The 26,047-nt window shown below is 50.3% G+C and overlaps 3 protein-coding genes across 3 annotated transcripts; 2 read left to right on the forward strand and 1 right to left on the reverse strand.

Moving 5' to 3' along the window:
* Positions 1–1,849: 1,849 nt before the first annotated feature.
* EMWEY_00033990 (ulp1 protease family, C-terminal catalytic domain-containing protein, putative) lies at positions 1,850–7,557 on the forward strand (the record flags this gene model as incomplete). The annotated part of the gene is made up of 4 exons (XM_013481908.1): positions 1,850–5,413; positions 5,751–6,335; positions 6,504–7,321; positions 7,446–7,557. The coding sequence occupies 4 exons, from the start codon at positions 1,850–1,852 to the stop codon at positions 7,555–7,557; spliced, it is 5,079 nt and encodes a 1,692-aa protein (XP_013337362.1).
* Positions 7,558–17,747: 10,190 nt separating this feature from the next.
* Positions 17,748–20,815, reverse strand: EMWEY_00034000 (hypothetical protein, conserved; the record flags this gene model as incomplete). Its single annotated transcript, XM_013481909.1, has 6 exons — positions 17,748–19,528; positions 19,630–19,744; positions 19,932–20,085; positions 20,253–20,322; positions 20,509–20,608; positions 20,801–20,815. 6 exons carry the CDS (start codon positions 20,813–20,815, stop codon positions 17,748–17,750), a joined length of 2,235 nt encoding a protein of 744 aa, XP_013337363.1.
* Positions 20,816–24,479: 3,664 nt separating this feature from the next.
* EMWEY_00034010 (ankyrin repeat-containing protein, putative) lies at positions 24,480–25,765 on the forward strand (the record flags this gene model as incomplete). The annotated part of the gene is made up of 5 exons (XM_013481910.1): positions 24,480–24,516; positions 24,829–24,898; positions 25,032–25,182; positions 25,293–25,404; positions 25,581–25,765. The coding sequence occupies 5 exons, from the start codon at positions 24,480–24,482 to the stop codon at positions 25,763–25,765; spliced, it is 555 nt and encodes a 184-aa protein (XP_013337364.1).
* Between the last annotated feature and the right edge of the window lie 282 nt (positions 25,766–26,047).

The raw sequence follows: 26,047 nt of genomic DNA on the forward strand, positions 1-26,047 counted from the left end.
CTGCGCAATATGCGCGAGATTAACAAAGCGCCGCCTAGACAAGCGAAGTCTATAGGGACACTTAACGATAGGATTGCACCAACCAATTTAGCTTGGAGCATTCCGTAAAAAATTTCACCTGTGTCGCTGCGGAAATATTGGACTCGTCGGGGGCGGCAACCGACCACAACTGACGAGCTCTCCAGCCATTTTATCCTGTTTATTCAAATTTAAGTGGAAAAACTAGCACAAATACAACACCGCCTCCGAATTGAATTTTCCTCTGTGCTCCGCCTACCCGAATCATGAAGTTTGGGGAGCGACTACGGGAGGCTCATTACAGATTGCGGGGGCTTCGAGCAGAGCTGTGGTAGCTCTTCTGCTTGCTTCTACGGTTTAAGCAGACACTTTTTCGTATTTCACGGCGTACACATCACTTGAATTGTACTGTTCCGGGGGTAGGCTTAAGGGGCCCCTCTCCTTGGGGGCGGTCTGGGGCAAGCCTGGGGATAACCGAAATCCAGCATTGCCATATTAGCCAAGCAGATTCAATGAATTAAATAACGTGATCTTCGCAACTTCAACGGGCACCTATTCCCAGACTCCGTAATTCATGGTGTCCAGACCTTTCGGTGCCGCCGCAGCCGTCTGTTTCCGGCATTGAGCCACTGGCTTTGAGGGGAAATAGTTGCTAGTCTTCGCCTTGGAGGCAGAGCAGCCTTGTGCGGCTGGGAACCCTTTGCTTCATTCCCCACTTGCTCAGGGGACGACATGAGGAGGTTGGTGATCCCTAGTATTCCCAGCGGCAGGGTCTCCTGTAGAGAAGAGGCTGATGGAAAGAAGTCGAGGTCTGGACACGCATGTGATACCCCACCCTGTCCTGCAGGGCTCTCTCAACAAAAGCCGAGGAGGAGAATCTGGGCTCTGTAGCCGAAAGCCGCAGCAACCTGGTAGCTGTGAAAAGTGCAATTCCCACTGCAGGGAAGGGGAGCACAGGCTACCAACCTCTACAGAGATAGAACTAGGTCCACAGCTTCATCAGGCGATGCAAATCTCCAAAGAACCGGCTGCACTATCTCAGCCCTGCATATCCAGGGATCTTGAGGGTGCACTGCTTTCTGGGAAGGAACAAGCCCGCAATTTCGCTCGTGTAGCAACCTCTTTACAGGGATCGTTACAGCATGCAAAACCATTGGATTCTCAGGGTGATGTTGCTGGAGGCGAGGCATGGGGGGACTATACGTTAAAGAGTTATCGGATCTCCACGCACCCGCCAACGAGGATACATTCACAACCTGGGGAAAATGGAATTCCACTTTCTTGTCGGGGTTCAGCAGGATTGCCCACTCCCCAGATACAACAACACATTTCGCTGGCTCTAGGCTCCTGTGGCCTTGGAAGGGGGCTGGAAACAAAAGGACCAACAAGATCATCAGAAATAGCAGCAGAGAGAGGATGTCGGGGCAGTGACAGAACGAGCGTAGTGGCTCCTGCACTGCAAAGCCGCGGCATGTTGATAGGCGCGTCAGGCGGGCCGGGTGGAAAAGCCCGAGGCGAAGTCAGCGCGAAACAGAATCACTGCGGTTCTTCCCATATCGCTCGGAGTATGCCGGTGCCACCAGTAGGGCACCGGCGCCACCATATGGGGGATGCCACAGCGGCCCCCTCAACTTCAAGACAAGGCAATACACCATTGCTTGAGACGAGCGTTGGGAGCTTCCAAAGAATGCCAGGAGAGCGAGGGCCACCACTTGCAGTTTCTGCACCCACAGAAGCAAGAGGAAGGCTCTCACTGAATGTGCCACCTGCCCAACGCCTTCCATCAACGGGTAGATCAAGGGTCACTCGCAGCCAGACAGCAGCTGCAGCGATGACAGAGGTTGTCCGAATAGAAGATTCTTCTGACGAAGAAGAAAAACAGGCGGCCGCCTACCAGCATGGCGCTGATGTCTGTAAGGTGTGGGCTCAGGACAGTGGTGAGTCCGTAGGTGAAGCTGCAGATGGACAGAGTGCCTTCATTTCTTTGCTTGAACCTTCAGGGGGGATGCGGGGGGGTCAAATGGAAGCGGCGACTGCTTGTCTTATATTGGTGGCTGCGCTGGTTGGGGGTGACGGGCACTGTTGTGTGCTCAATGCCGAAACTCTCAGCAGGGTTGCGGCTGAGTATACAGTGTTGCAGCCGCCCCAGCAGCACTCCAGCAGCACGGTAGGGGTGTCAGCATCACCAGATGAAGCCCACGGCCTAGCAGCGCACAAAATTGAGGAGGGCACCCGCACAGCGAAGAAGGTGCTAGTGTTGCAAGCAAACCCTGGGAGGGGTGATGTCTCTCTTGATCTATGGGAACCGCCTTCACACCCGGCCCCGGCGCCTGAGGAAGGCGGAAAGAAGCAGTATGCTGATGCCTCCCTGGGTAGGCCAGCTCAGTTGGCTTCCTCTAGCAGCCTACTCCGCCTGCTGTGTTTTCCCAAGAGCATGATTTCTCGCTTACGGTGGTTAGGGCTGGGCGCTGGAGCTGCAGCTCGGGGTTGGGCATGCTGTAGCGGAGAGGTGTATTGCTGCTGCTGTCGTGGGAGTACTGGCGATCGCAGGAGCCTTCATGCTAGGAGAAAAGACCGGAAGCATTCGAAACTTCACAGTAAGAAGGCACATGCCAAACCTGAAGACGAACAAACCGGCATGGATCTTCACAGTAGCAGCGACCGCAAAGATGTACAGACAGTCGGTGACAACGGAAGTTCCTATCCGGGGGAAGATTCTGCTTCACAAATTTCTGGCCGATTCGCCTCGAGTGGTGTTGTTGCTGCCTCGCTGTGCTCGCCATCAGTGGATGCAACGCAGCCCATCCGTATGATGCAACGGGACGGTGCGTCGACAACTAGAAATGATGCAGGTGCAACTGGTGACTGTAAGACTCTCGGAACTTCGGAAAGTAGAAGATCCAGCACACACAGTGGGAGCAATCACAACCGCTTAGAAGGATCTTTGCCGGAGGTGCTGGGAAGGCATTCTGGAGGTGGCCACCACAAACGACGCAGCGGGCATAGCAGCACAAAGAAGCGCAGCAGTACTTCCCAGAGTAAGTCGAGCCAAAAAAGCAGACGGGAGAGGGATGAACATCCCTCCAGGAAGGAAGGACCACTAGGGATTGGACTAGCGACTAGGGGTGATTCTAGCCGTCCTGCATCCACCGAAGGCCTTTTAATTGGAAAAAAAGATCAAATTCACGGGATTGCCACCCCGCGAAACGCCCTGATTGTGACGGATGGAAAGCCTTTGCATGGCGCACCGCCTCCTCAGAGCGGCATGACGCCTTCAAATTCTAGGGCTTCCACTCATTGTGAAGTTCAGAGGGATGAAATGACGGAGAAGAGCAATACTGAAGGCAGCAGCGATCGGCAAGGCACCTCAAACAGCGCGGATGGGCTGAATGAAGAGCGTCTGCAGTATTTGACCACGGGGCAATCGATGATTGGAAGTATTTTGGCCATGGAACGTACTGAGCACAAAGAACAGCAGCGAAGGAGAGAACGCCAGGCAGATGAGCGCCGTTCCTCTAAGGAGGTACGACCTAAGGATGCTGATGTCCACCCAGCAGACTTCTTTCTCGACCACAGTCTCAGCTGCAGAAAATGCAGGAAGTCGTCAGGTAGGCACGACTCTTCAGACGAAGGCCATGTTGTTCCCGTCCTCTGCTTGGAGCTTCTTCAGTCCCAGGAAGACAAGCTTGAGTGCAGCGAACTGCTACAGAAGGTTCTTGAGCAGGAGAAGACGAACAGCATGTGCTGCATCGGCTCATCCCTTCAACAGGCTCAGCACCACACAGGAAATTCGCATGGCGAGATATGCAAGACCTCCGCAGGGGTTTTTGTTTCTCAGCATCCCATGGCTTATACCAAATCGTCCACACACGGGAACTTCCACACAGAGAGCGAAAGGAATAGTAGGAGCAGCAAGAGTAGGAGGGGTAGCAACACCAGCAGGAGCATTGGCAGTCACATTATCAATAACAGCAGCTTTGGGGGCAATTCTAGCATTAACGGCAGCACGGACAGTAACGGCAGCGTTAGCACCAATATTAATATAGCTCATAGCCAGTGTGAAGTCGCCAGAGAGTGTCGTGCCGAAGGCGACCGCGAGACTGCCGACCGGCCTCATTCCAGCAGCTCTGGCAAGCGCACCTCGAGGCCGCGGTCCTCCACCTCCAAATATGGACGCAGCAGCAGTTCAGGGCGGCACTGCAGGAGCAGCAGTAGCAGGCGGAAGAAATCGCGGCGCGAAGTGTCACCGGCTTCGACTGCACCAGCAACGGCCGCTGGCTACACGAGAGAGTTGTGCTACAGCCGGCTGGGGGAGTCGTCGTCTCAGCGCGATGCTTGCGGCGATGGGACTGCTGACACAAGCTCTACGCAGTGCACCCAGAATGTGTCTTGGAACATAGCAAGTTCTGTTGGAAACATGACGGAAGGCGGACCTTGCCACAGGGTACATTTTAGGGACGGCAGCACTCCAAAGGTCATAGATTTGGGCCCCTCTTTGGAGCTCCCGATGGCAGTACAGTCACCGAGTCTCTCTGTGGAAGCGAGCGGCGAATCCCTTCCAATAAAGCAGATTAAATCTGCCGGGAAAAGGGGCCCCTGGTTGCTGCTCTGCGTTGGCCCTGCCTTGCACATCGGTCCTTCTGCAAATAACATATCGGCAGGAACGGGGGCAAAGCAAGGTGATTCTCAGATTGTGGAAGCAGAGCCGGTTAGAGAAAGTTTGGGTTGTTTTAGAGAGCAAAGTAACAAGCGCAGGGGAACCGGACTACGAAGGTGGGAGGAAGCAGTTCCCACTGGCTACAGGAATGATTGTCTCTCTCTCTTCAAGGTTCTGCTTCCTTCAAGTATCGGATCAGGAGCACTTCTCGACCATTTCCTGGGATCTGGGGCTGCTGGTGAACCTATCGATGTAGAAGACCTCGTTGCGTTCTTTACAAAATGCATCAAAGAGCAGAAAAAAGCACCTTCAGAGAATCAAGCGAACGGAGGCCAGCTGTTTCCCGATATCGTATCGCACATCTCCGGGGTGTTGAACGAGTTTTTTACGAGCAGTCTCTTTCTCTGGAAAGCACTGCAAAAAGGCAGAAATGTCGTTTCTAGTTTCTCGATCGAATGCTTGGTGTCCTTTTGGAGAGCAAGAGGGCTTCAATGCGGTGTGGAGTCACAGCGCACTGCACGGAAAGAGGGCATAAAGAATTTTCCGTTGGTGTGTGCAACGCCAGTTACCGTATCTTCAGAGGACACTAGGAGGCAGGCATCAGCAAGGCCGACGGCAACTGCCCCCTCTCCCGTATTTGACCTGCTGCTAGATGACAGAACTTTACGGCGCCTGAGCGAAAAGGAGTTCTTGGATGATACTATCATAGATTTTTGCCTGGGATTCATCGTTGACCATGTGAGCTTAGTGGTTTTCTGCTTTGCGGCACAATAACGTGCTTGGCGGTGCCAGCACGAAAGACATCCCTGGGTCTCGCAGAGCCATCGTACCAGTTGTAAATTCATTTTCTTACATCTGGGCAGAAAGCCATCTGCTGCAGTAGGTGCTGGGGATCTGACATGGTGACGGTTGTTCCTAATGTTTGTATGTTTTTGCTATGATTGAATCCCGCATGTGTGGCTATCATGTCTTTCCAGATATTTTGACAATCTGTCCATTTTCTTGTGGCAGCTGATCGTTCCTTTTCTCAGATGTGCACATGTGAACATTTTGAAACATTTGTGGATGGGTGCAGATTCTTTCGCCGGATGAGAGGCTTCGTGTCCATATTTCCAACACATTTTTTCTATCCGCCCTCATGGAGCAGAAATGCGAAATGGAGGCCCATACCCGCTTAACTCGATGGCTCAAAAAAGAACTCACGCCCCTTCCCAAGAAGGACTTTATATTTATTCCGGTTCACCACAAGCACCAGCACTGGAGTCTTGCTGTTGTAGTTTACCCATGGCGTGCTATTAACCCATCCCAAACCAGCGCAGAGCACGAGATTGTACGGAGAGCTTCTGAAAAATCTGTGTGTAAACCTGAAGTCAGCAAGCTCTCGGGCGCCGTCCAGCAGCCTTGCTCCTTGGAGGTTTCTGCCCACGAGGTTGGCATTAAGATGTCTCCACAGAGCCGTACGGTAGGAATTGTTGCTCCCTTTCCACTAGGGAAAGGGCGCGGGGTTGAAACAGGACAATCATCGGCTTCCTTAAGGGCACCTGGGCCACATGCACAGAGGCCTTCGCGTGAGAAGGCTCGACTGTTTCACGTGGATTCCATGGGTCTCCGCAGTGTCTTCGATCGCTGCCGCGGCCGGCTCAAGCGGTTTCTACGCCAAGTGAGGTAGCCCATTGCAGCCGCTGTAACAGGCCTCCTCCGACGGGATGAACACGCTTGTGTATTATGACAAAGCACGTGGATTACCTTGCCATATCCCCACAGGAGCGAATGTCTTATACGTGCACACTTGCTTGGATCGTATGCTGTCTGCGTTTGTGTCCTTTAGGAGTTCGAGCATAGGTGTGGTGGTGAGCTGAAGAGCGGCGTGAAGGTGGAGCTGTGTACGGATAGTTGTTGCTGGCATGATGGGCACAGTTGCACGTTGCACACACCACGTCAGCAGAATGGGTACGATTGTGGCGTATTTGTAGTGGAGTATGTGTATTTCCTGACACGCAACCTCAGTGCGATAGAGACGCTTCTGGTGGGCCCTTCCCGTGACTGTCATTCACAGCACCGGAACGTCAAGCAGCCTACCGTTGGCACGACTACACCTAGTACCTACGGATGCCTTGCCCATGTTGATGCTCCTGTTGAGGCTAGAAGCCAGGGTAAGTTGCTCAAAGCTGCTTTAGGTTTCCACTGCCCGTGCATGGAAGCTGGTCTTACAGCGCAGATGCGCGCAAACACCCAAGCAGTGTGTGGGCTACATTCTAATTTGAAAGCCCGTCTGGCTGAGCTTAGACAGGCACACGCAGCACTTTTTGGGTCTTCAAAGACTTCATTCTCCAGGCAGCGGGACCTACGGGTCCAGGCAGGGTCTCCAACGACACCACCGAGCGTGTCTCAGGGAAACGGTGCAACTCACGAGCTTACTCCCCAACCAGTGGAAAAGATTAGCTGCTCGGCAGCGCCGCATAAAGTGCCTGGCCTCCAACACCGACAGCATTTTCCAGACGCTATTCGAGTGCAAAATAGTGACTTCACTGATGGGAGAGCGTCGCAAACGCAACAGTGCCCCGTCTGGGGCCCGCTACCGCTTTGTGCCAGCAAGCGGCGGTCTTCTCACAACAAGTGGTTTTCACAGGAGCGCGTTACTCAAAGGTGAGTGGAAACATTTAACTGCACTTCCTCACACTTAATGCAGGCCTGCAACGAAGAAGATGTTTGCGAGTATGAGCCAGCGGTGCACCGGATGACATGAATTGGGATATGGCGAATGTCGCAGGCGATTGCAGTTACACAAGATGTTGCTGTTCATGCGACAAAACATTCGTTGGAGGGAGGACCCAAGGCTTGTCGCCCATCTCAAGTCGTTGTTCTTGAATATTGGCAGCTGATGGCGCCAGGAGTTCCAAAGGAAAACGGGTAGGACGAGCTGTCAAATTCATACATTTTGCTTGTTGGATCACTAGTTGACTGCAGCAAGAGCACTGCTCTCTGCAGCGGCCCCAGAGGTCTGCGCGGGTGGGCTGGATGGCTTTCTTGCAAATTGCAATGCAGCTATGATAACGAATTTCTATTTTGAATAAATTGTAACATGGAAAATCTAGATGCAGCATAAGCCTAGCTTATGCAGCGTTTCCAATGCATACGGGGCCTACGCAAAAGTTTAAAAGCACGACATGTGCCAGTTTCATCCCAGTAGACACAATTCCGTCGTACATGGGTACTGGAAGTATGCAGAAGGTAATGTGCGAACAATGGGAACTGAATGCTTCGTGCTCGGGAGAGGCGCCCCTCGCTCTCCAACGAATAGCTCGTCAGCACGATTCGTGCATTTCCAGTAACTCCATAAGTGGGGCTTGGGAGTCACCAAAGTTACCCATGGCACAGTCACAGTTTGAGCCAACATAGGGCCAGCATAAGGAAAATATCCGTAGCTTCTGCGTTGCTTAGCTGCTGCTGCTGGGACTGGAGCCTGCTGCATTCTCTGCCACTTCCACTGTTGCTGCACTTGCTGGGGGACAGGCTGGCGTTCAGCTGTGACGACCAGAGCTGGCAAAGCTAGTTGGCTACAACCAAGGATCTTCTGCGACGTTTGGGAAGAGGCGCTGCACGGGTACAGAAGCGGTGGCGGTTCTGCAGTCGTTGCAGGCCTCCATTCGTCTGCCCTTTTGTGCTCAAGGGCGCCCTGGGAGTCTGTAGGGTAAGCGGTAACATCGTCTGTTGAGCACGGAAACGTTGGATAGGAGGGGTTATGTTGGTATTCAGGCGTGGCGTTCGTCCTGGTTCTGTGATTTGAACCCGGTCTCGTTATCCGGGCAACTGCGATTTTCTTTTCTTGACCGTGAAGAGGAGGCACTTGGGGATTCTGCGCTGGCCGCCCCTCCCGAGTGACAGGACAGAATAGAGGCAGACAACCTGTTTGGCGCACTTTACCTTCTGGCTGTTGTAAATAACTCTGTGATTCGGTGAAGCTGCGCTGCATGTTGTGGGTCATAGATGATTCATCTTCAGAAGAGTTCAGTATTACTGAATTAATACAGGGGATGGCTTTGTGTACTTGCGACCTCTCAAGAGCGCCATCTCCATGTTGCCGCTGGCAGTCAAATGAACTAAGCGAAGACGTGGAGTCTCCTTGTATGCCATTTGTCCCTCCACCAGGAGCCCCCTTTCCGCTCTCTACCTGTTCGTCTGCCACTGAAAGGGATAAGCTGTTACTGTCTTCAAACCCTTTTTGTGGTGCTCGTGAGCTCTCACAGCATGGCAACCAGTCACAGGTCTTTTCGGCTGGATAACTTGCCGAGCTTTCAGATGAAAGACCTTCAGGACCGAGCGGTAGCGACATTGTGCTCTGCGAGGCCTCCACCGTAGTGCCCAAAGCACCTTGCTCCTGATGAACTGAGGAAGATATATGTAGCACGGGTGAGTGCGTGCGGTTGTTCCCACTTGTTTCTTGTGGTTGCTGTCCCTTAAGAGTTTTGGTGTCCGCCTCGGTAACCTCTGCAATTCCTGTGGGTAGCACGGAGCAGTGCAGGCCCATTTGGCGTAATATGATGTTGTTTAATAGCTCGAACTGGTGTTGCAACTCTTGCTGCAATAGAGTAGCCTCCTGACGCTCCTCCACGCTGTGAAGTGAGGCTCTGGGCAACTGCTGCAAACAGGCACCAGCCAAAGTGTTCAGGCGCATGCAGGGTAAAGGTCATCATCGCTATTCTGCTTGGAACCAGACACCGCTTCTATTGTGGGTCCATGACTATACACAATAACCCACCGCAATCTTAAAGTTTTCTGCGGCTCTTCTTAACCTGAATTCACATATTTAAAGCCAGGTGCTTGGAATGAATGCAGTAAGTGGAGTATGCTGTTACACGCAGTAAACGTTGGTTACCGCTGAAGTATGTTTGGCTTACTCTTTCAGGAGTTCATACTGCCTCAGAAGAAATTGCTTTGCTGATGATTCGCCTCTCCTGATGGGTTTCTCCCGGAGGCAGGAAGCTCGCTGTGCAAAATCAATTGCATGGAGCGAAAGCTGAGTAGCCGTGCATGCGGGGTTTAGTGTCACCAGAAGTACAATGCTTGCATCGCTGTGCAAGCTTCTCTGCAGCGCCATCGCAACTCCCACGCACTTCGGTTCAGACAAAGTCGGCGGCAGTCTAACGCAACTCCGTCAAGCAACTGAGACTCATGTCGTCTACACAATATCAAACGCACTGCGAGGATGCGGGTAAGGTTTGAGTAGCGGTAGGGAATTGGAACATCTGCGCCTCCAGTAACATATCCGTTCGCGTGAGAGATCGCCTAAAAACGCGGAATCAACAGAGCGCTATTTTAAAAATTAAAGAGGATACTGGACACTGCTGTACATGCTGAATATGATATACGAACTAACAGCTACCCCCGAACTTTTGCCACGCAGCAAAACCTCGTAGGCGGAATTCCCTTACCTCCCCACGCCTATATTCCTCCTGCTTAACCAACGATCCGAAACAGAGACTGCAGATTTCCGCAACAATAGTTAAGCATTTTTCCGGCAGAGTGAAAGCTGAACCTATTGCTGGGGATATATAAGGCCCATGCTTCATGGTTGCAAGAACTGTACCTCAGGAAAAATAAAGATTTGTTGATTACGGTGCTCTCGGCACAGCGAAGCTGAAATCACCACAAAAGCTCATGTGTACGGAAATGGCTAATCACGCATGTGCACTGCATGTTAATAAAGAATCTTCGTCTGTTCGCCCACTTCCACGACATAACGCTATTCGCGTTCTCTATTAGTGACCCAGTGAAAATATTACTTTCTTTGTCTGGATGTCAGTTGCACCTTCTGGCTGACGGAGCCTAGCGGCAGGGCAGCGAGACATCCGTTCAGATCCAGCGAGATCTACAAGCGTGAGAGTGCTCCTTCCGACCTCTAATCGACTCCGCTTTCCCATGCACCATAATTCCGACGACACGACGAGCCGCGTGAAGACAACAACGTGCGATCTGAAACGTGGCACGCCCAACGGAAACAAAATCTGTTTGGTGCTGCATCGCTGATTGCCTAGTACTCAGCTTTCTGTTCAAAAGAACTGTGGCGCAAGAAGTGACACTGTAGCCATTTTAAGTGTAGGCCAACCTTGACGACTTGTTATTGTGGTCGGTGGAGGCTACCTTGCGTTTCTTCTCACACCTGCATGCTCGCACGTCGGGGAATCAAGATTGTAACTCTGTGCTACCACTGAAAATACTTCTGAGAATCATAACAATATTCGACGTAATAGTGATGCAGTGCTTAACATCAACTGAATAGCATTCTTACGAGAGGCAAGCCAACCAGCACGTACTGGAGCAGGATCTCCGCAAGTTCGTTGCAGTCCATCACCGTAACTTCGCACAAATTTTCAACATGAAATGTTCCCGTGTGGGGTGTTTCCTTCACCTATTCGATATTCCAACACCAAGAGAAACTTCCGAGATTGTGCCCTGATGATTGCTTCTACTGAAGGATTGAGCTGGCTTCCTAAGGCCAATGTGGCTGTTCTGTGGAAGTGTTCCAGCATGCATAGGGGAACACAAAATATTATTGCTTTGCTGAACCCTTAAATGAGCACCGGTGCCATACACACACGCATCTTGGGGCTTTCCTCTCCATTGCATGAATCAATTTGCCGCAATAAATCGTGCACCTTTTCCAAATAGACTTCTACAATGGAGACGCGGACTTCGTAGTGCTGAGTTAACAAAGGCAATACGGTTGCCCATAAATATTTACAGTCTATGTGCCTGCATTCGAGAAGTGTAAAACCCCGTCAAAAAGGCTAATTCAGTTCCGGTGGTATGATGGGTGGCCTTAGAAGTACTAGCTCTGGCTGTTGCAGGTCCATTCGTAAGATTGCGTGTTAGGTATGTAGGAAAGTTGTTGATTAACGTCAGCGGTATGTTTTCGTGGTATAACGTGTGCATCACTACTTTATTTATCGAATAAGATAAGCAAGGAGCATTACATTGCTCCGTTCAGAAATATTTTGAGCGTCATCGCAGTCTTCTAGAAAGATAGCTTAGTCTGAGTTAAGTACCCACATTTTGTGGGGAGCACTTGCAGTATATATACTTACGAGGTTAGATACCTGGTGTATAAGTTGACCACCTGGCGCCTCATGCTTCTCAACGAACCTGAAGATGTCTGTGAAGAATGGAAGCCTCAAGACATTTGAATCTGGAATCGGCCCACGGCTCAATATTGTAACAACCCAGCAAGCAGTTTCACCTCACCTTTCATGGACCGCATCAAAATCCCTTCGTCATTCGCATCTCCGAAAACACTGTAGGACTTCCCGCTTCCTGTTTGCCCATAAGCGAGTAGGCAGCAGTCAGTTCCTTGCAGCAAGCCAACAAGGCAATTGTTTTTTCATACGTTATTCCTCTTGCCTTCTAATGCATGATATCTAATGTGCATAAACGTGAAACTTCACCCAGGCCACTGGATCTTGATGATAACCATTAATAACAGAATGGGTAGGCTCACAGTACCGGTGTTCGGAGCGTGTATGTCCCACCTTCAATAACTTTCCGCACTAAGGGGAGCGCTGCCTGCTCGTAGACAACTCCTGTGTCATCTATTTATTAAGGCAAAACACAGTAGAAAATTCCTCGCTGTTTTATCTACATGCGGAGCCACCTCGAGTTATTCTTGCAAACTATTGCTACGGAAAGTTGCTTGTCTTCGTGGGGTCAAGCAAGTTTGAAGGCTATAGAATTTTGTGCTATGGCTTGCCATGGCAGTCGAAGCAACCACTGAACGATAGTTTAGGCATGCGCCGCAATCTCGTGGAATCATATTCGGAAGGAGGGAGATGAAGGAGGAGTTCCTTCTTATTTGGGGAGACGGACCACACGCACTCTATTCCACGAGCCTCCTGAGCTTGACAAGGATACGCAGAGCTTCGCATTGCGATATCGTCCTATGGCCAATAGAAATCTGAAGCACCGCTTCAACCATCACCATGCCATTGGCTGAGCTGAAGTGGTGATGAGTTACAAAATTCCCTTGCTATTTGTTCCTTCATAAGCATTTTGCATGTCAAAAGCAGCCTGGGTGAGTGAATAATGGGCTAAAGGGACTAGTCGAACTTCCTCCGCAGACAGAGGTCGCAGCCTGACAAACACTTGGATCCGTGACGAAGGCTCTTCAGAGGCCATCTTGGTGCATTCCATCAAGGATGCAGATTATGTGCTTCTACATAACCTAATTTCTATGAAAACATGCCTTCTAGGATCAAAGGAGGATTGGTGTTCTTCAGGACAGCCCGTTCTACCGGGATCAGCCACAGACAGATCAAACGCAACAGCACACTGGAGAGGAAGGAAGGATCTTTCCTTCTCATGACAACTGGTATTGGATTTTTGCATTTGCATGTGCACAAGTACACATTGTCTAGAGATACTTCAGAAGTCTAACGGCTTGTTAAGAAGGCCCGAGTTGGTTCAACACCGCCGCACGACGACGTGTGGCCACGGAGGTGACCCATGGTCACTCTTCCAGGTTTTCATCTCCCTCATATAGCTGCAGAGAAAATATCACATACGGAAGAAATATTCAGGATAGCATTCCGCGACTAATCCGTTCTGTTGACTCACGTATTGATTATTTTATGGTGCTGGCGTACTGGGACCACGGCGTATGGTTCCGCTAAAATGAGGTTACCCAAATGCGGAAGGGTCCATCATTTCTTGAATGCAAAATTGGCATTAACGTGCTCTCCTGAGCATCACTTATCATCACCGACAATCATTGCAATGCGCCGAACCCTAGCTGAAGGCGCCCTGTGTGTTCGGGCCAGAGATTAATCGCAATCTGCTCTCGGGTTACTCTTCAAAGCTACACAAAAACCTGAGCTCATGGAATAAACTTCAATGATGGGGACAAGCCTTATCAGATAGAGGAGCAGTTGATCGACTGGTTCCTACATGCAATGGTACTTCGAATGTGACAGGCTCGGCCTCTGTTGAGACGCCGCCTGCCCAAACAGCGGAGTAAATCGAGAAACTGCTCTTCTATCTCGATTGATTCAGCTTGTTCTATTTCATTGCTAATCATACCCAGCACGTATGAAGCCCGCAAGGCCCAAATTTTCATTCATCTACGATACCCTGCCTTCTGAAAAAGTCCTGCACCACTGGCTCACTGGCATATACAATCTAAGCCATCCGGTTGAGGCGGGATCTTCCTCGACGTTCGTTGACCATAACCAGGCGAATCATTCCTGGGGGAAAGCCCAAAGGTGTGTCGAACGGTAGTGCACGCTCACTATAAACCTTGACGCCAGGCGTATCATGGAGTGGCATAGAAACGCTTTAAGCGGAACGGCCAGTTGCTGTTACGTTGACTCCGTGGACACAAAGGCTAAACTGAAGAGGCCTGACAGTTGCACGGGCGGTTGAACAGTCCCCAAACGTTGAACAGTCCCCAAACGACTCATAACGCCAGGGCCTTGATGGACCTAAGGTAATGATCGTAAGATGAGGACCTCAAGGTATTATATTAATATCGCTTCCTCTGGTGCTCTCAAGCCCCTCTAATTTCCTCCACACAGCGAACGTACTCAAGGAGAAAATTCGGGGTTTATGCTCTACTGACCCCGTTCTAGGCTTAAACAGCAAGGCTTTACAGTTGCTGGTTGGAGCGTTCAAAACTCTGGAGTTACAATTCACATGTGTGGCTTCCCGCCCTCTCGGGGTGATTGACTGCAAGCAGAGTCTGTTGACCCAGCAGCACAAAACTAAAAGCAGCCGGGTGCTTAACCCTAGTTTTGGTGCATTGTTCGCAACTTCGAAAGGCATCTCAAAACGTTTGTTATCGCCTGACTCCCACCTACCTTGAGAAGGGCAATCCTTCAGTGCGCACATCAGGTTACGCATGCATATTGTTCACATTTGAGTTTGGCTTTTGGTTATAGTGCTTGGCCCTGATCTGCCGACGCAAGAAGCCAAACTATTATTATTACCCTCCCCCTGTACTTCTCAGCGTGTGCTTCATACTGCCAGCAGAATTGTTTCATTTCCCCTTTTCCTCGCTTACGCCCCTACTGTGGAGGCTGTGCTGTTTGCGAATCTAGCTTGGCCACTGGCACTGGCACCTCGACATAGCGTGGTACATAAATAGGTACGGGAATATCCACGTAAGTCGGTGAAAGACGTGGAGCGGCGAAGACCTGCGGATGATATGCGTATGAACCACAATGCTCAGTGGTCCTAGGTGGCTTGTCGTCTCCAGTTAGTGCCAGTAGCGGGGTATGATGAGAAATTCTTTGTGTCTAGCATTTGGAAACTGCCTGTTTATGATCGGATGGGGGGGTACTCTAAATTAAACCTGCGTACTGTCGTTGTGATCCGCTTGACCGGCACAGGACTTGAACAGATTAACTTCTGTGTATCCCCATTTCCAAACGGCAAAGTAACTCCTGCTCTCTGGTTATAGCACGACGCCCTCAGAGCATTCTCCCGGCTTTGTACTGGAGGTCCATGGCAGAGTGAGCGCTCCGCTGCGTTTTGCTGAGAAACAAGACGCAGCCAGACGAAATCCACAGCAGTGTATACAGTGAATAGGCCTAGTTTCCCTGCCCACAGATAACCAGTGAGACAAGGGTCGTGGCAAGTCACACTCTATCTTACCTCCTTCATCTCCTCGGCTGGTCGAAGCGAAAGCGCTGCATGAAAGTTTGTCGTCGGCAGCAGTGGAGGCCTCCACAGTAGCATGCGTGTTAAATTGGAGCAGTAGAAAATGCTTCAAACTTAATTGCATGCCCATTTGGGGGCGCGCTGCGCGCGGTTCCCTATAGACCGTGAATGGTCACTTCAAGCTAGCGACGGCAAAGCCAATCGCCTCGTGGAATTGTTAGACAACCATTCACTATATTATACCCAATGTTGGAAACTTTCCCAAAATAAAACGCAATCTGTTTCGGGCCATAAAGCGAATGAGGAGGGCACCGACAGACCACTCACGTGCGGTAGCAGCTCTACAGCAGCTGGACGTTGGGATCCACCAACTGTGGGGCTGCGAGACAAGCACTCAATTCCCGCTACAAAAAACGATATTCCATCCGAACTAATCACTGTCTGTTGATTCGTTGACTGTTTGGGACAACAAAGATCATACTGCTGCCGTTACTGTACTTGTCCCACTCCATATTCCGACTCGAGCAGGGTGCACGTCAACTCTCTCGCGCGCAGTTTCTTGGAAAATTTTCTTATTTGAGAATATTTGAGAGCTTACATCGACCTCCGCCTTCTCAGTGGCTCCATGGAGGGTGTAATCGCTCCTTAGGATGGCATCCAATATATATGTTTATCATAACTACCCACACTCACTATCGAATAGGCCGCGGCTGCAGCCCAATCTACGGATGAAACTGGCAAGCCTGCGGTGATGAAAATAAATATGGTTAATTTTAACTTTAACCCACTAGGATTATGTTCCACTACTCCGTGTATATTGGGGTGCTGTTCTGAAGTGTGCCCGCCATGCACTTCGCGTGCCCGTATCGGTTATGCTCTCTTTTGTTGCATGAATTATGTTCACTCGGGGAGCTGATAAAAATTCCCACAGTCCGGTTTGGATGGGCCGGCTCACTTTGGAACCTGTGCAGCTCCGCAAAGTGCATTCTTTTGCACCTGCTCGCACAGCATTGGGGCATTTTTAAGTTGCGATGCTAACGCTAGTGCATGTTGTTGTTGCCTGTGTCATCGGCTCTCCGCAGCACTATCGAGCACATGCCACATCAGTACCCGTAGCAGTAGAAGCGTGCCCAGTGCACTTACCACTTCCGTGAAACTGCAGCAGTCGCCGAAGATGCGGCAACGTGCGCAGTGCACGGAAATGCCTCAACCGTCTTTATTGCCAGAAAAAGATGGATGGAACCCCAGACCAGTCCGGGTTCTGTCAGCGCTTTCCCTTCGCGTTTGACAGTGCTGAAGAGTCCGCCTCCTTACCTACCCCGGGCGCGTACAGAAGGCGAGGGCACTGAACAAGAAACAAGAGTTATTTGCACCTCAGCAGTGTCTATGCATGTAAGGAAGTTCAAAAATGATGACTGTGGAATGGTGTCAACGAACAAAGCCGTATGGGCAAAGCAGCGAAAAACTACTTGAGGGACAGCTGCCTGCAAATATTGGCGGCAAGGACACCGTTGCGTATATATTTGCAGTACGATGAATCTAGGTACACTGCAAGGGCTTGGTGTAAGTGGAGTGCTAGAGGCTCACGAAAACCATGTGCCACGGGTTAATCCAGCTGGCATCGCTCAGCTTATAGCACGAAATCAGTTCATTGACCAAGTGCAAAACGAACTCCTTCAACACAGTACTGATTACTCTTTGTTCGGCGTGCAGTTGTTAGTGGCTGTGGGGAGAGCAGGTCTCATGTGTGTCAGTGTTATGCCCCATATATCGAGCAACAGCAAACTAGGTCCTGCGTGCTTCAGGGACAATGCTGGGCTTCCGTGTGTAATGTTTACGGTTAAGCGGGCCACGTTTGAGCATACTAAGTGATGCAGACGTATGATCATTTTGTCTCAGAGGTGGTCAGGGGAGACACCTTTAAATTAGTTTTGGGGAGTCAAATGGCAATGCTGGCCTCCGCATACCGTTTGTCAGGTAGGTTTAGTTTCCCAGTGGCGAGACACATAACACAGCTGGCGTTGGAAAGCCCCCCTCACACAACTTCAAGACTGGCTGGGCTGGAACAGTGTCCCAAATATTCCGGGATTCCCGAAAGTGAGGTCTACTCTAGAGAGGCTTAATTTAATAGCTTTCCTTTGTACGCACATGCTGCTTACTTGAGCCAGTTCGCCAGACGGTGCCAACGAGCACATTAAAAACATTTACGATACTTCGGTTGTTTGTTACACTGCAGCGCAAGCAGTTGCAACTACTTCTATCACACTGATATGAAGAGATGAAACTTCCAGAAGAAACAACTGCAGCGCATGACGTCTACTGCCATGCAAATAGTCTTCCAGAAGAAACAACTGCAGCGCATGACGTCTACTGCCATGCAAATAGTCAACTATCCGCCCCCCACTGACAATTCCAATGTTCGTTGTTATGTAGAGGGCCATGAACTGAGTGCGGCCGCACCCGACTTCATGGCGGCTGGAGAATATGTGTTACTATGTGAAATTGTAGCATTCGGTTCACTCTTTTGTAAATCGCTTCTCGAGACAGCTAGCCTTTGGCTCGCTGTTGAGGTTGCCTCTGTCTGTTCTGCTGTAAAATTTTCTGAAAGGAGCTGTTGTTGCTGGGTGCTTGGTACCATAGCCAGGGCTGACTTCGGCGCGGTTACGTGTGCATCTCCTGAAGTAGTCTTCTTGAGGAACAGAGAGACTGGCGGTTGCTTCTCGCCAGGAGTCGAAATAGCAGGACTTTGTTGGCAGGAACTGGAATCTTCCTTCCTCAAAACTCTTTCTGAGAAGGGAATGTCTACCTCAGCAACAGGTACGTTCTGCCCCTCGCCAGGCTCGTCGAGCTCACGAGGTGATCCTCCTCCACTATCCGCCGCAGCTGGCGCATGCTCTTTCACCTCCACAGATACTTGCCGTGGGCCAACTATCTGGCTTTCTTCTGCTGTTCCTCCGGCTGGCACCAACGTACCTACTTGTGCTTTGGGCCGATCGTGTACTCCAACAGGCCTGGAAGTAAACTTTGGCAAGTTCGAAGGTACGTGCGGGCCCTCTGCTTCAGCAAAAGAACGCATACTCTCGCTTGGGGAGTCAGTTTGCTGGTGTGTTTCCGCTTGTTCTTCTTGGGTGGCAGAGATTTCTACTGCGCTACTCGGTTGGCGATGAGCAAATCCCACCGAAGCAAGCCTGTGAAATTGCTTGGAGAGAGTATGTTGCTCCTTTAGCACCGTTTTTGTGCTATAGTCCCCCTTCAAGAGCAGTGTAGTAGGCGCTGTGTTCTTCGTATCTTTGCTGGAACCTCCCTTCAATGGCGGCTCCACCGGAGAATCAGTGTCTGCGACATCTTCCTTCTGCAAAGGCATCTGGGGACGAGAAACTTTCAAAGGCAGATCACGTCTAGAAATGGAAGAAACTCTTCTCATTGATTTAGCCACAGGGGACCCCTTTGCGTGCTTGACGGAATCGGCATGCCGCTGGCCGCCTTCTTGTCGGCTAACGGTTGCTGTAGGCGGTTTCACTGCCGAGAAACTCACTGTCTCTGCATTTTCCCGTCTCCCCTCGTCAGGCTGTTTACGTTCTTGCGCCAAGAGCTCTGGGGTTGCTTCAGCAGCGGGAGACTCCGTTGAAAGAGCCATCGCATTAGCTTGCCGGTGGTTGCCCGATGGTCTTCTGAGCGCTCCGGAAGCCAGTGGCACCGCATCGGGTCGTGCACTGTCTGTAGGCTTCATGTTAGTGTCCTTGGCTGAGTGTTCTGGTGATAGGGTTCTTGCCTTCATCTCCAGTTTGCCTACAGCCCCCGTGGCCTTTGGCTGTCGCCCCCGGTGAGCGCCTCTCTTTGGAAGGCTGGTTGGCTGTCTTTTCTTTAGAACTGCTTCCCTTCCACAGGAACCTTGCGAAGGTGACGCAGACGGCCGGCCACAACTCCTTGGAAGTTTCTCTTGAGATGCCCTGTTAGGGGAAAGTGTAGGATCTCGTAGCGATTGCTCCAACGAAGGACTGCGTGGTGCTTCCCCTTTGCCGACTCGACTTGTACTTCTGCTCTGTTCTTGTTTCTTACTCTCTAGTCCTTCTGGGGCCTCCTTAGCCTTGTCCCGTAGAACTCTCCCCCGAAAGTCAGTATCGACAACATCATCACCACCCGAACCTGACGCTCCATAAATTTCCTCTGCTAGGAGAGCCCCTTGGTCGACGAGAAACAGATAAACTGTGCGTAAAACAAGTAATGACTCTCGAAGCACACTAGTTGAGAGACGCAGTGCAGAATGGAAAAGGGCACCACCGCCGAAGGATATACGCCTGACTTACCACTGCTCCCCGGCCGCGCACAGTCCAACGCAGTATTGCCAGAGACGCTGATGGTGTTGATGTGATCCTTGCTCCTCGCTCGTTGTAGTATTAAACTCACAACACCAAGCGAAGCCTGAGTAGAATAGCATATCACTTCCAAACGCCCCTTCTAAATGTTGGTTGAGTTACAGCCGCTGCTCTGCACTCCCTTCGTACCATGTTTTGCCGCTTTTATGTTGCTAAATGAGAGTTTGCAGGAAGCCACTCAAGCCAGCAATATGCATAAGGACAATAAAAGACGGAGAAAACATGATACTTACATCTGCTGCGCATGCGATCATCAACAGAGTCCAGCCACTAGGAGACGACCTTGCCTCGACTTCTATGCAAGGATCTGCCAGCAAATAGTTCAAAAGCCGTTCTTGCTGCAGGAGCAGGCACAGTTGGGGCGTCGTGTAGATCTCCCCATATCCCCTGGCTCAAACAAAAACCACAAGAAATGCCTCAAATGCCAAGCCGTAGTAGTTTCAAAGGAGCCCTGAGCCAACCTTCATACAGCATCTTGGCCATCATTAGGAGCTCCGTGCCGCTGGGCTGCTCTAGCTGTCGCCCAAGGCCGTACGACGAGTTATACTACTTACGGCTGTCTGTAGGTGCAAATTGGAGTATTCCAGTAAGCCCTATAGTTGCGGAGAGTGTCCAGATCATCACCTGTGCATTACACAAAATCCAGTTGAGAAAACGAAGGGAGGAGGGAGTAAGGCACCTACTTGAACCGTTCCGGGGGGTGCAATTATACGTACAGATTGACTCTGTGTACAGTTCTACTCTTCCTCTGATCCTTCGGAAAACACTTCTAGACAGATATCATCACCACCGCTAGTGCGTGCGTCTAACCTGCTACGGCGTCGTATAACTCTTGCCTGGCTGGTTGCGCCTCTGCGAACCGACGGTATGGCGAACACGGAGTGACGTACAGATGCTTTGTCCGGGGTTCCTGCAAGAAGCAGAAGGGAAAGAACTTTCCAATTTCGCCGAAGCTTCGTTAGTAGCAACCGGCTTAAGCTGCTGGTCTCTGCGGGAGAGTGCAGGGGAAACTTTGACAGTTCTGAATAACACTTCTGCAAGACTGCAGCGTGTATATGCAAAAAGAATTCATGGCTTTAAAAAACGGGTTTCCAAGGCGTACTTCTAGGCTGTCCATCTTTACCCATCTTCACACAGGAAAAAACTTCAAGCATGGGTTGCAACTGCAAGATTCCCGTTACGGCCACAGCCAGAGGAAATCCCCCTTTTCTCGAAATCAACTAGCTACTTTGAACAAGCTTACAACCCAGCATGAAATGTTGTTGCCTTCCAGTTGCTTCACGCAGACCTGCACAGTGGACAGGGGTGTGGAAAAGGCAGCATCACACAAGCCCTGTGCGGGAAGCTGGGACCACGTGTGCTGGCAAGGCCATGAAGTTCCCGAAAAATGGACCAAGCAAGAATCATTTCGTGTGTATGTTCCTTATCATGGTTCAAACGGTTTAAAAATGCAGGTTGCACAGTGAAACCTTCTCCTATGTTCCTCGTGGTCAGTGCCGGTCCGTGCGCTCTGACGGCTGCACGCCGATCTCGCGCAGTAGCAAGGAACTACCAGACAAATTTAAACACTTCCTCAAGGCCAATTTTTTACAACGCATAGGTGTTTTGCCTCCACATTAGGGAAGTGCTGCATATTCCCTAACAAGACACCTCATCACTGCTCCGGCGGTCTCGAAATTGTTGGTTTTCAGTAGATCCGTACAGCTGAGGGAATTGGCGGCACCCATACAGCAAGTGGTAATGGCCGCCATCCTTTTACCCTATTTTGCAGGGCTGGTTGCGCGGCATTTGGCACTGCGTAACTCAGCGTGACGAGGAGGCTGCTTTATTGCTTTATTTGGCACGCGAAGCTTCTGGATATGCTACATGCCGGGGGATAAACCTTCCCCGAAACTGATGAGAAAAGCAATCAATTAGCAATGCGCTGGCCCTGCACGTTTCGAAGAAGAAAAAGCAGCAATGGAAACTGGAGGTGTGGCAAAAGGCATGCTTCCCCGTTGTGGTTGCGCGTGCAGACTGAAAGGAAGTCCCTCAACATGAGGGAACATGCAGAGGGCACTCCTTGTGAACATAGATTGACCACTGCTTGGACTGTCTAGTTTAGATATCTTTCATTATGTACTCAGAAAAAGAGGGCCTATCGTAAAAGTGCCTGTGCCCTGCCGTCTTACAAAGATTGTTAAAGTGGCATGCAAGATAGCTACTTCCGTCCGCAGCAAAAGAATGTTTAGAGAAGGCAGCAGACTTCCACGACGAGCCCAGCAGCTGGATAAGGGGCTGTGTCATTGAGGTGGTGCGTTGACTTGCAAATTGCCCTAGTGGCAGTACGATTGGAAAACACCAAAACTGGAAACTCCTCTCCAGTGTGGAGACTTTGACGAGAAAACAGACACAACAGAGGCCAAGGTGCAGTTACTCAGGCGCATCAATTATGTGACGGCCGTGCGCATCTGCTGTTGTGTGAACTACGCAGTATCATTGTCTTTCCCGTTGCAGTGATGGAACTGACCGAATGTGAATCTTGCCAACCTGATGCTGTTTGTCTTTGCGGAGCTGCGGTTGTAGTCTCCATTTGCCGCTTTGTGCAGAAAACTAGCTTGCACAATAGGGAAAGAACTACACGTTAGAATGCATTAGCACTGGTGGGGAAACGTTGTTCCTTGCAACACCACTAAATGCAAAAACAAAAGGATTTGTTTTTCACTATTTGCCCATAATTTCGAAAAGACCCCAGCAAACTTGGTTCCACATGTAAGCGTATTGTTGCAGCAATGCGCCTGCAGTGCCGTCCGACGCATTTTCCCTTGGACATCGCTGTAAAAACACCTGCAGGTAGAGAGAATACACCAGAATGATTGCACGCCTACTTCCAGATCTAATAATTATCTAATGAACAGTGAAGCCACTCATTCAAAATGCTTTCTCAGAATATCCAGTTGTCATTACCATCTTCTGGGGGTCTTCTTGCTATATGGGTAGATCAGGTGAGAGGTGATCAACATCTGCTGCATAATTAGAGTAGTAAACCAGAAAATAAAACAAATGAAGGTCCGGTGAATTGTTCTATACGAAAAAGGTGTGGAGTGTTATCTATTCCCCTAGGATCATTGTTATCCCGCACGTAGGACCTGCATGACTGCTTGTAGTAGGAAAGACATCAAGGGAATTCTAACAACAGGAGTGCTCTGGCAATGAAACGGATAGCTCATAGTATATCATACAGATCCCTTTAGCTGACAGGTTTGAATATGCTTCGACACTTCCTCAACGTAGGAGCCGTTGCGTGTGTTGTGCATCATGCAAGCTACGGCGACAGGATAAAATGGCAATGAACTCAAACTTTAGAGCAGGGGTTACAGTTTTCACCTGCATTGCTAGAAAAGGTTCCCTTCTTGGCCTTTACAGTTTCCTGCACACCTATAGCACGGGCTATGTTCGCAAGTCTGTCTGAAGTGGGCGGTTGAACCGATCTGGGGCATACTAGACAAACAGTAAGCAAGCAAAAGCCCTCCTGTTTTGTTTTGCATATGAGGCTGTCTTGCACCTGATGTGCAATACAGCACGTTGCAGCTCGTGGCTGTGCGCCGCCTCTCCCCCATATCCACGAGCTGGAGCCCCTGAGATCAGGGCGCCTGGAAATTGGGGATGGAGGTCTATTACATTCAATGAACTCTCATCCTAAGTATTTAGGCTCCAATGCAGCGCATAATATTCCTCGGGTAAGACCCGCATTGCAACGCCAACGAATGGTCGATTAATCACTATCACATCAGGTGCCCCTCAAGCTAGCTCCACCTAAATGCGACTAGTAAGGACTATACATGCGTTCATATCGGCAAATGCGTTAATGCTACCACTTTGACACGAGCACCACAGCACAAATGGGCACACCCTAGCTGCTGCGGCATTAATCATTGTCTGCTCCAGGCACCTTTAACCCTCGAACTGTCCACTTAAGAGGATGAGGAAGAGTTACTAAATCAGTCTGCCGTTATTCTGTCTTGGCATGCACAACCTGACAGGGTTCAAGTTGCTGCTTACTGGCCCCTCTGCTCCATTAGACGGCATTCGCTGCGTAGCTCGCTAGACGTGTGCCAAGCTCCGATCAGCTGGAAATATCTTAGCCACACATTCAAACGAAAAGTACAAAGAAAAAGCATAGGGCACGAATGAGTTTGTTAATTCTTGGTGCAAGAGGCATCCAGGTCCACTGGTTCACCTCAGCGGCCTTGGCTACTGCGCCCGCGGGCTTCTGTACGACCGTGAGCAGTTGGCACATTCCTAAACAAATTCACTCCTCGCAAAAGTAAGCCTAGACTTTGTGAAACTATTAATCTTGTGGCAAAAAGATTCAAGCAAAGCCCTGGGTAGCACTGGACTGTGGAGGTTTAGTAGTCAGATTGCGGGGGATTTCAAGTATCGGGAGTTTGCAGAAATTCCGTCGAGAGGTCCTTCATCTTTGCTTTTCCACTAATGCGGACAGCAAAGGGGCGAAAACTGAAGCAACTTGTCCTCTTGGTGTTCCGCTGTGAATAAAATATCCCGCCCACTTTGTGCAGCCACAGACGTTTCAGCAGTTCCTGCTCATTGATGAGGTTCTAACTGAAGTTCTTCTATTCGGGCAGTCTTGAGTTTGTCCAGACAAGCCCCCTCAAGATTGGGCTTTCCCCCCATTCACGCTGTGTAGTTGCGAGTCGTAGCGCGTGAACACGCGAAACTTGTAGCACCCTTGTGCTTCTTTTGGACCCCCTCAAGCCTCTCCGATTTGAGCGAATGCGAAGATGGCAACCTTCCACTTAGAGAAATCAGTAATTGCCAGTAAGTCTAACTACTCAGTTGGTTCCGTCCTCTTTCCACTTCCAGCGATGGTTCAAGTAGATTCCCCCCGGACTACACGGACTAGCGCCACTTGCGTGGGAAGCAGCATATTCAACTGGCAAGATTAAGTCGCGTTAGATTCGTCTATGCACTTATGGATAGTATGCAGCTTTCGGCAAGTGATACACTGGGTTTGTTTGCCTGAAGATTCCCATTCTTTTGATAGCTCGGGCCCTCGCGAACCAGTTACGTCGAAGAGAACAGCTTGAAAAGGTTGTTCTGTGCGGCATTCTCCTCTTATGCTTTGATCAGGTGGCAGCTTGGGAACGGTCAAATCGATGAAACGCTACTGGAACCAACCGGTGTCCGACATGGACGAAAAGTAAGAGCAGTTTCTGTACAGTGGTCCCTACGCATGCTTGCTCTGACCGTTTGAAATGGGTTGACTTGTCTGTGGCTGCATCATGCGGTGTTCTTTTGGTCTTCTCCTTCCTTTCCTGTATGGCATTTTTCAGATCGAATGCATCAAAATATACTTTACTGCAAATGGCCTTGATGCTGCAGAAGAAGAAAGTTGTCGAGTATCTCCTCCCACAGCAAGATCTTGACTTGAACACCAAAGCCACCGATGGTACCACAGCCTTGATGACCGCATGCGACCAGCAGGTATGAATCGACAACTCTATAAATTTTTGTCGGGCGTGTTCCAAGCCACGTAGAAGACTGTATGTGTTCGTTCTCATTTATGCCCCTACTAGCTGTGCAATGTGCATCAGGTCCCGTTAGACTGGGTACAGGCAATGCTGGAGCGAGGAGCAAGAAAGAGCATTAACGACGAGGACAACGATGGCCGAACTGCCTTGGATCGTTGCGAAAAAGGCTCCAAACGTACGTGCTGTGTCGCTTCACCTTGAGAGACTTGATTCTGTTGTCAACTTCACTAGTATCTGAGCGTGAGTTTGCCAGTGCTAGGTTGCCTCGGCATTCACGCGAACAACGTAGACAAATATGCCTGCTTGCTTGAAGGGTGTTGGTTGTCCTCTGCTGCGACGGCTGTGTCTCAGTGTATGATCTGCTAATCAAGTACGGCGCAACGCCGCGTCCTGAGAAGCCGCCAACGCCTCCCCCGGAGCCGGAGCAAGCGACCCCCGCACAGAAACCAGAAATGCCGGCCGAAACAGGAAATGCAAGCACGACTGTGAGTTGCTACTTTCTTAGTGGAAGGGCTGTCACCACCCAGCAACCATAACAGCAGGCTTTTCGTAGCATGGTGCATGCGGTCAGCATTGAAAGACACGACACCCTCTGCTATGCACTCAATCGGCGCTAGCCACGAACAAGTTTTGGATTCTGCCTGCTCCCAGTATGCCCATATTTAAGGCAACAGAACTTCAAAAAGTGGCTTTCCAATGTTGTGCGCCCACCTGTGCTCAGCCTGAAGTTATCGTAATGAATGACGATGCCCCTGGGCTGGTGAGAAACGTTTTTGCGACATCTAAAATGCCTATATATATATATATATATATATATA

Source organism: Eimeria maxima, genomic scaffold (assembly GCF_000499605.1).
Source record: "Eimeria maxima Weybridge genomic scaffold, Emw_scaff460, whole genome shotgun sequence".
NCBI lineage: Eukaryota > Apicomplexa > Conoidasida > Eucoccidiorida > Eimeriidae > Eimeria > Eimeria maxima.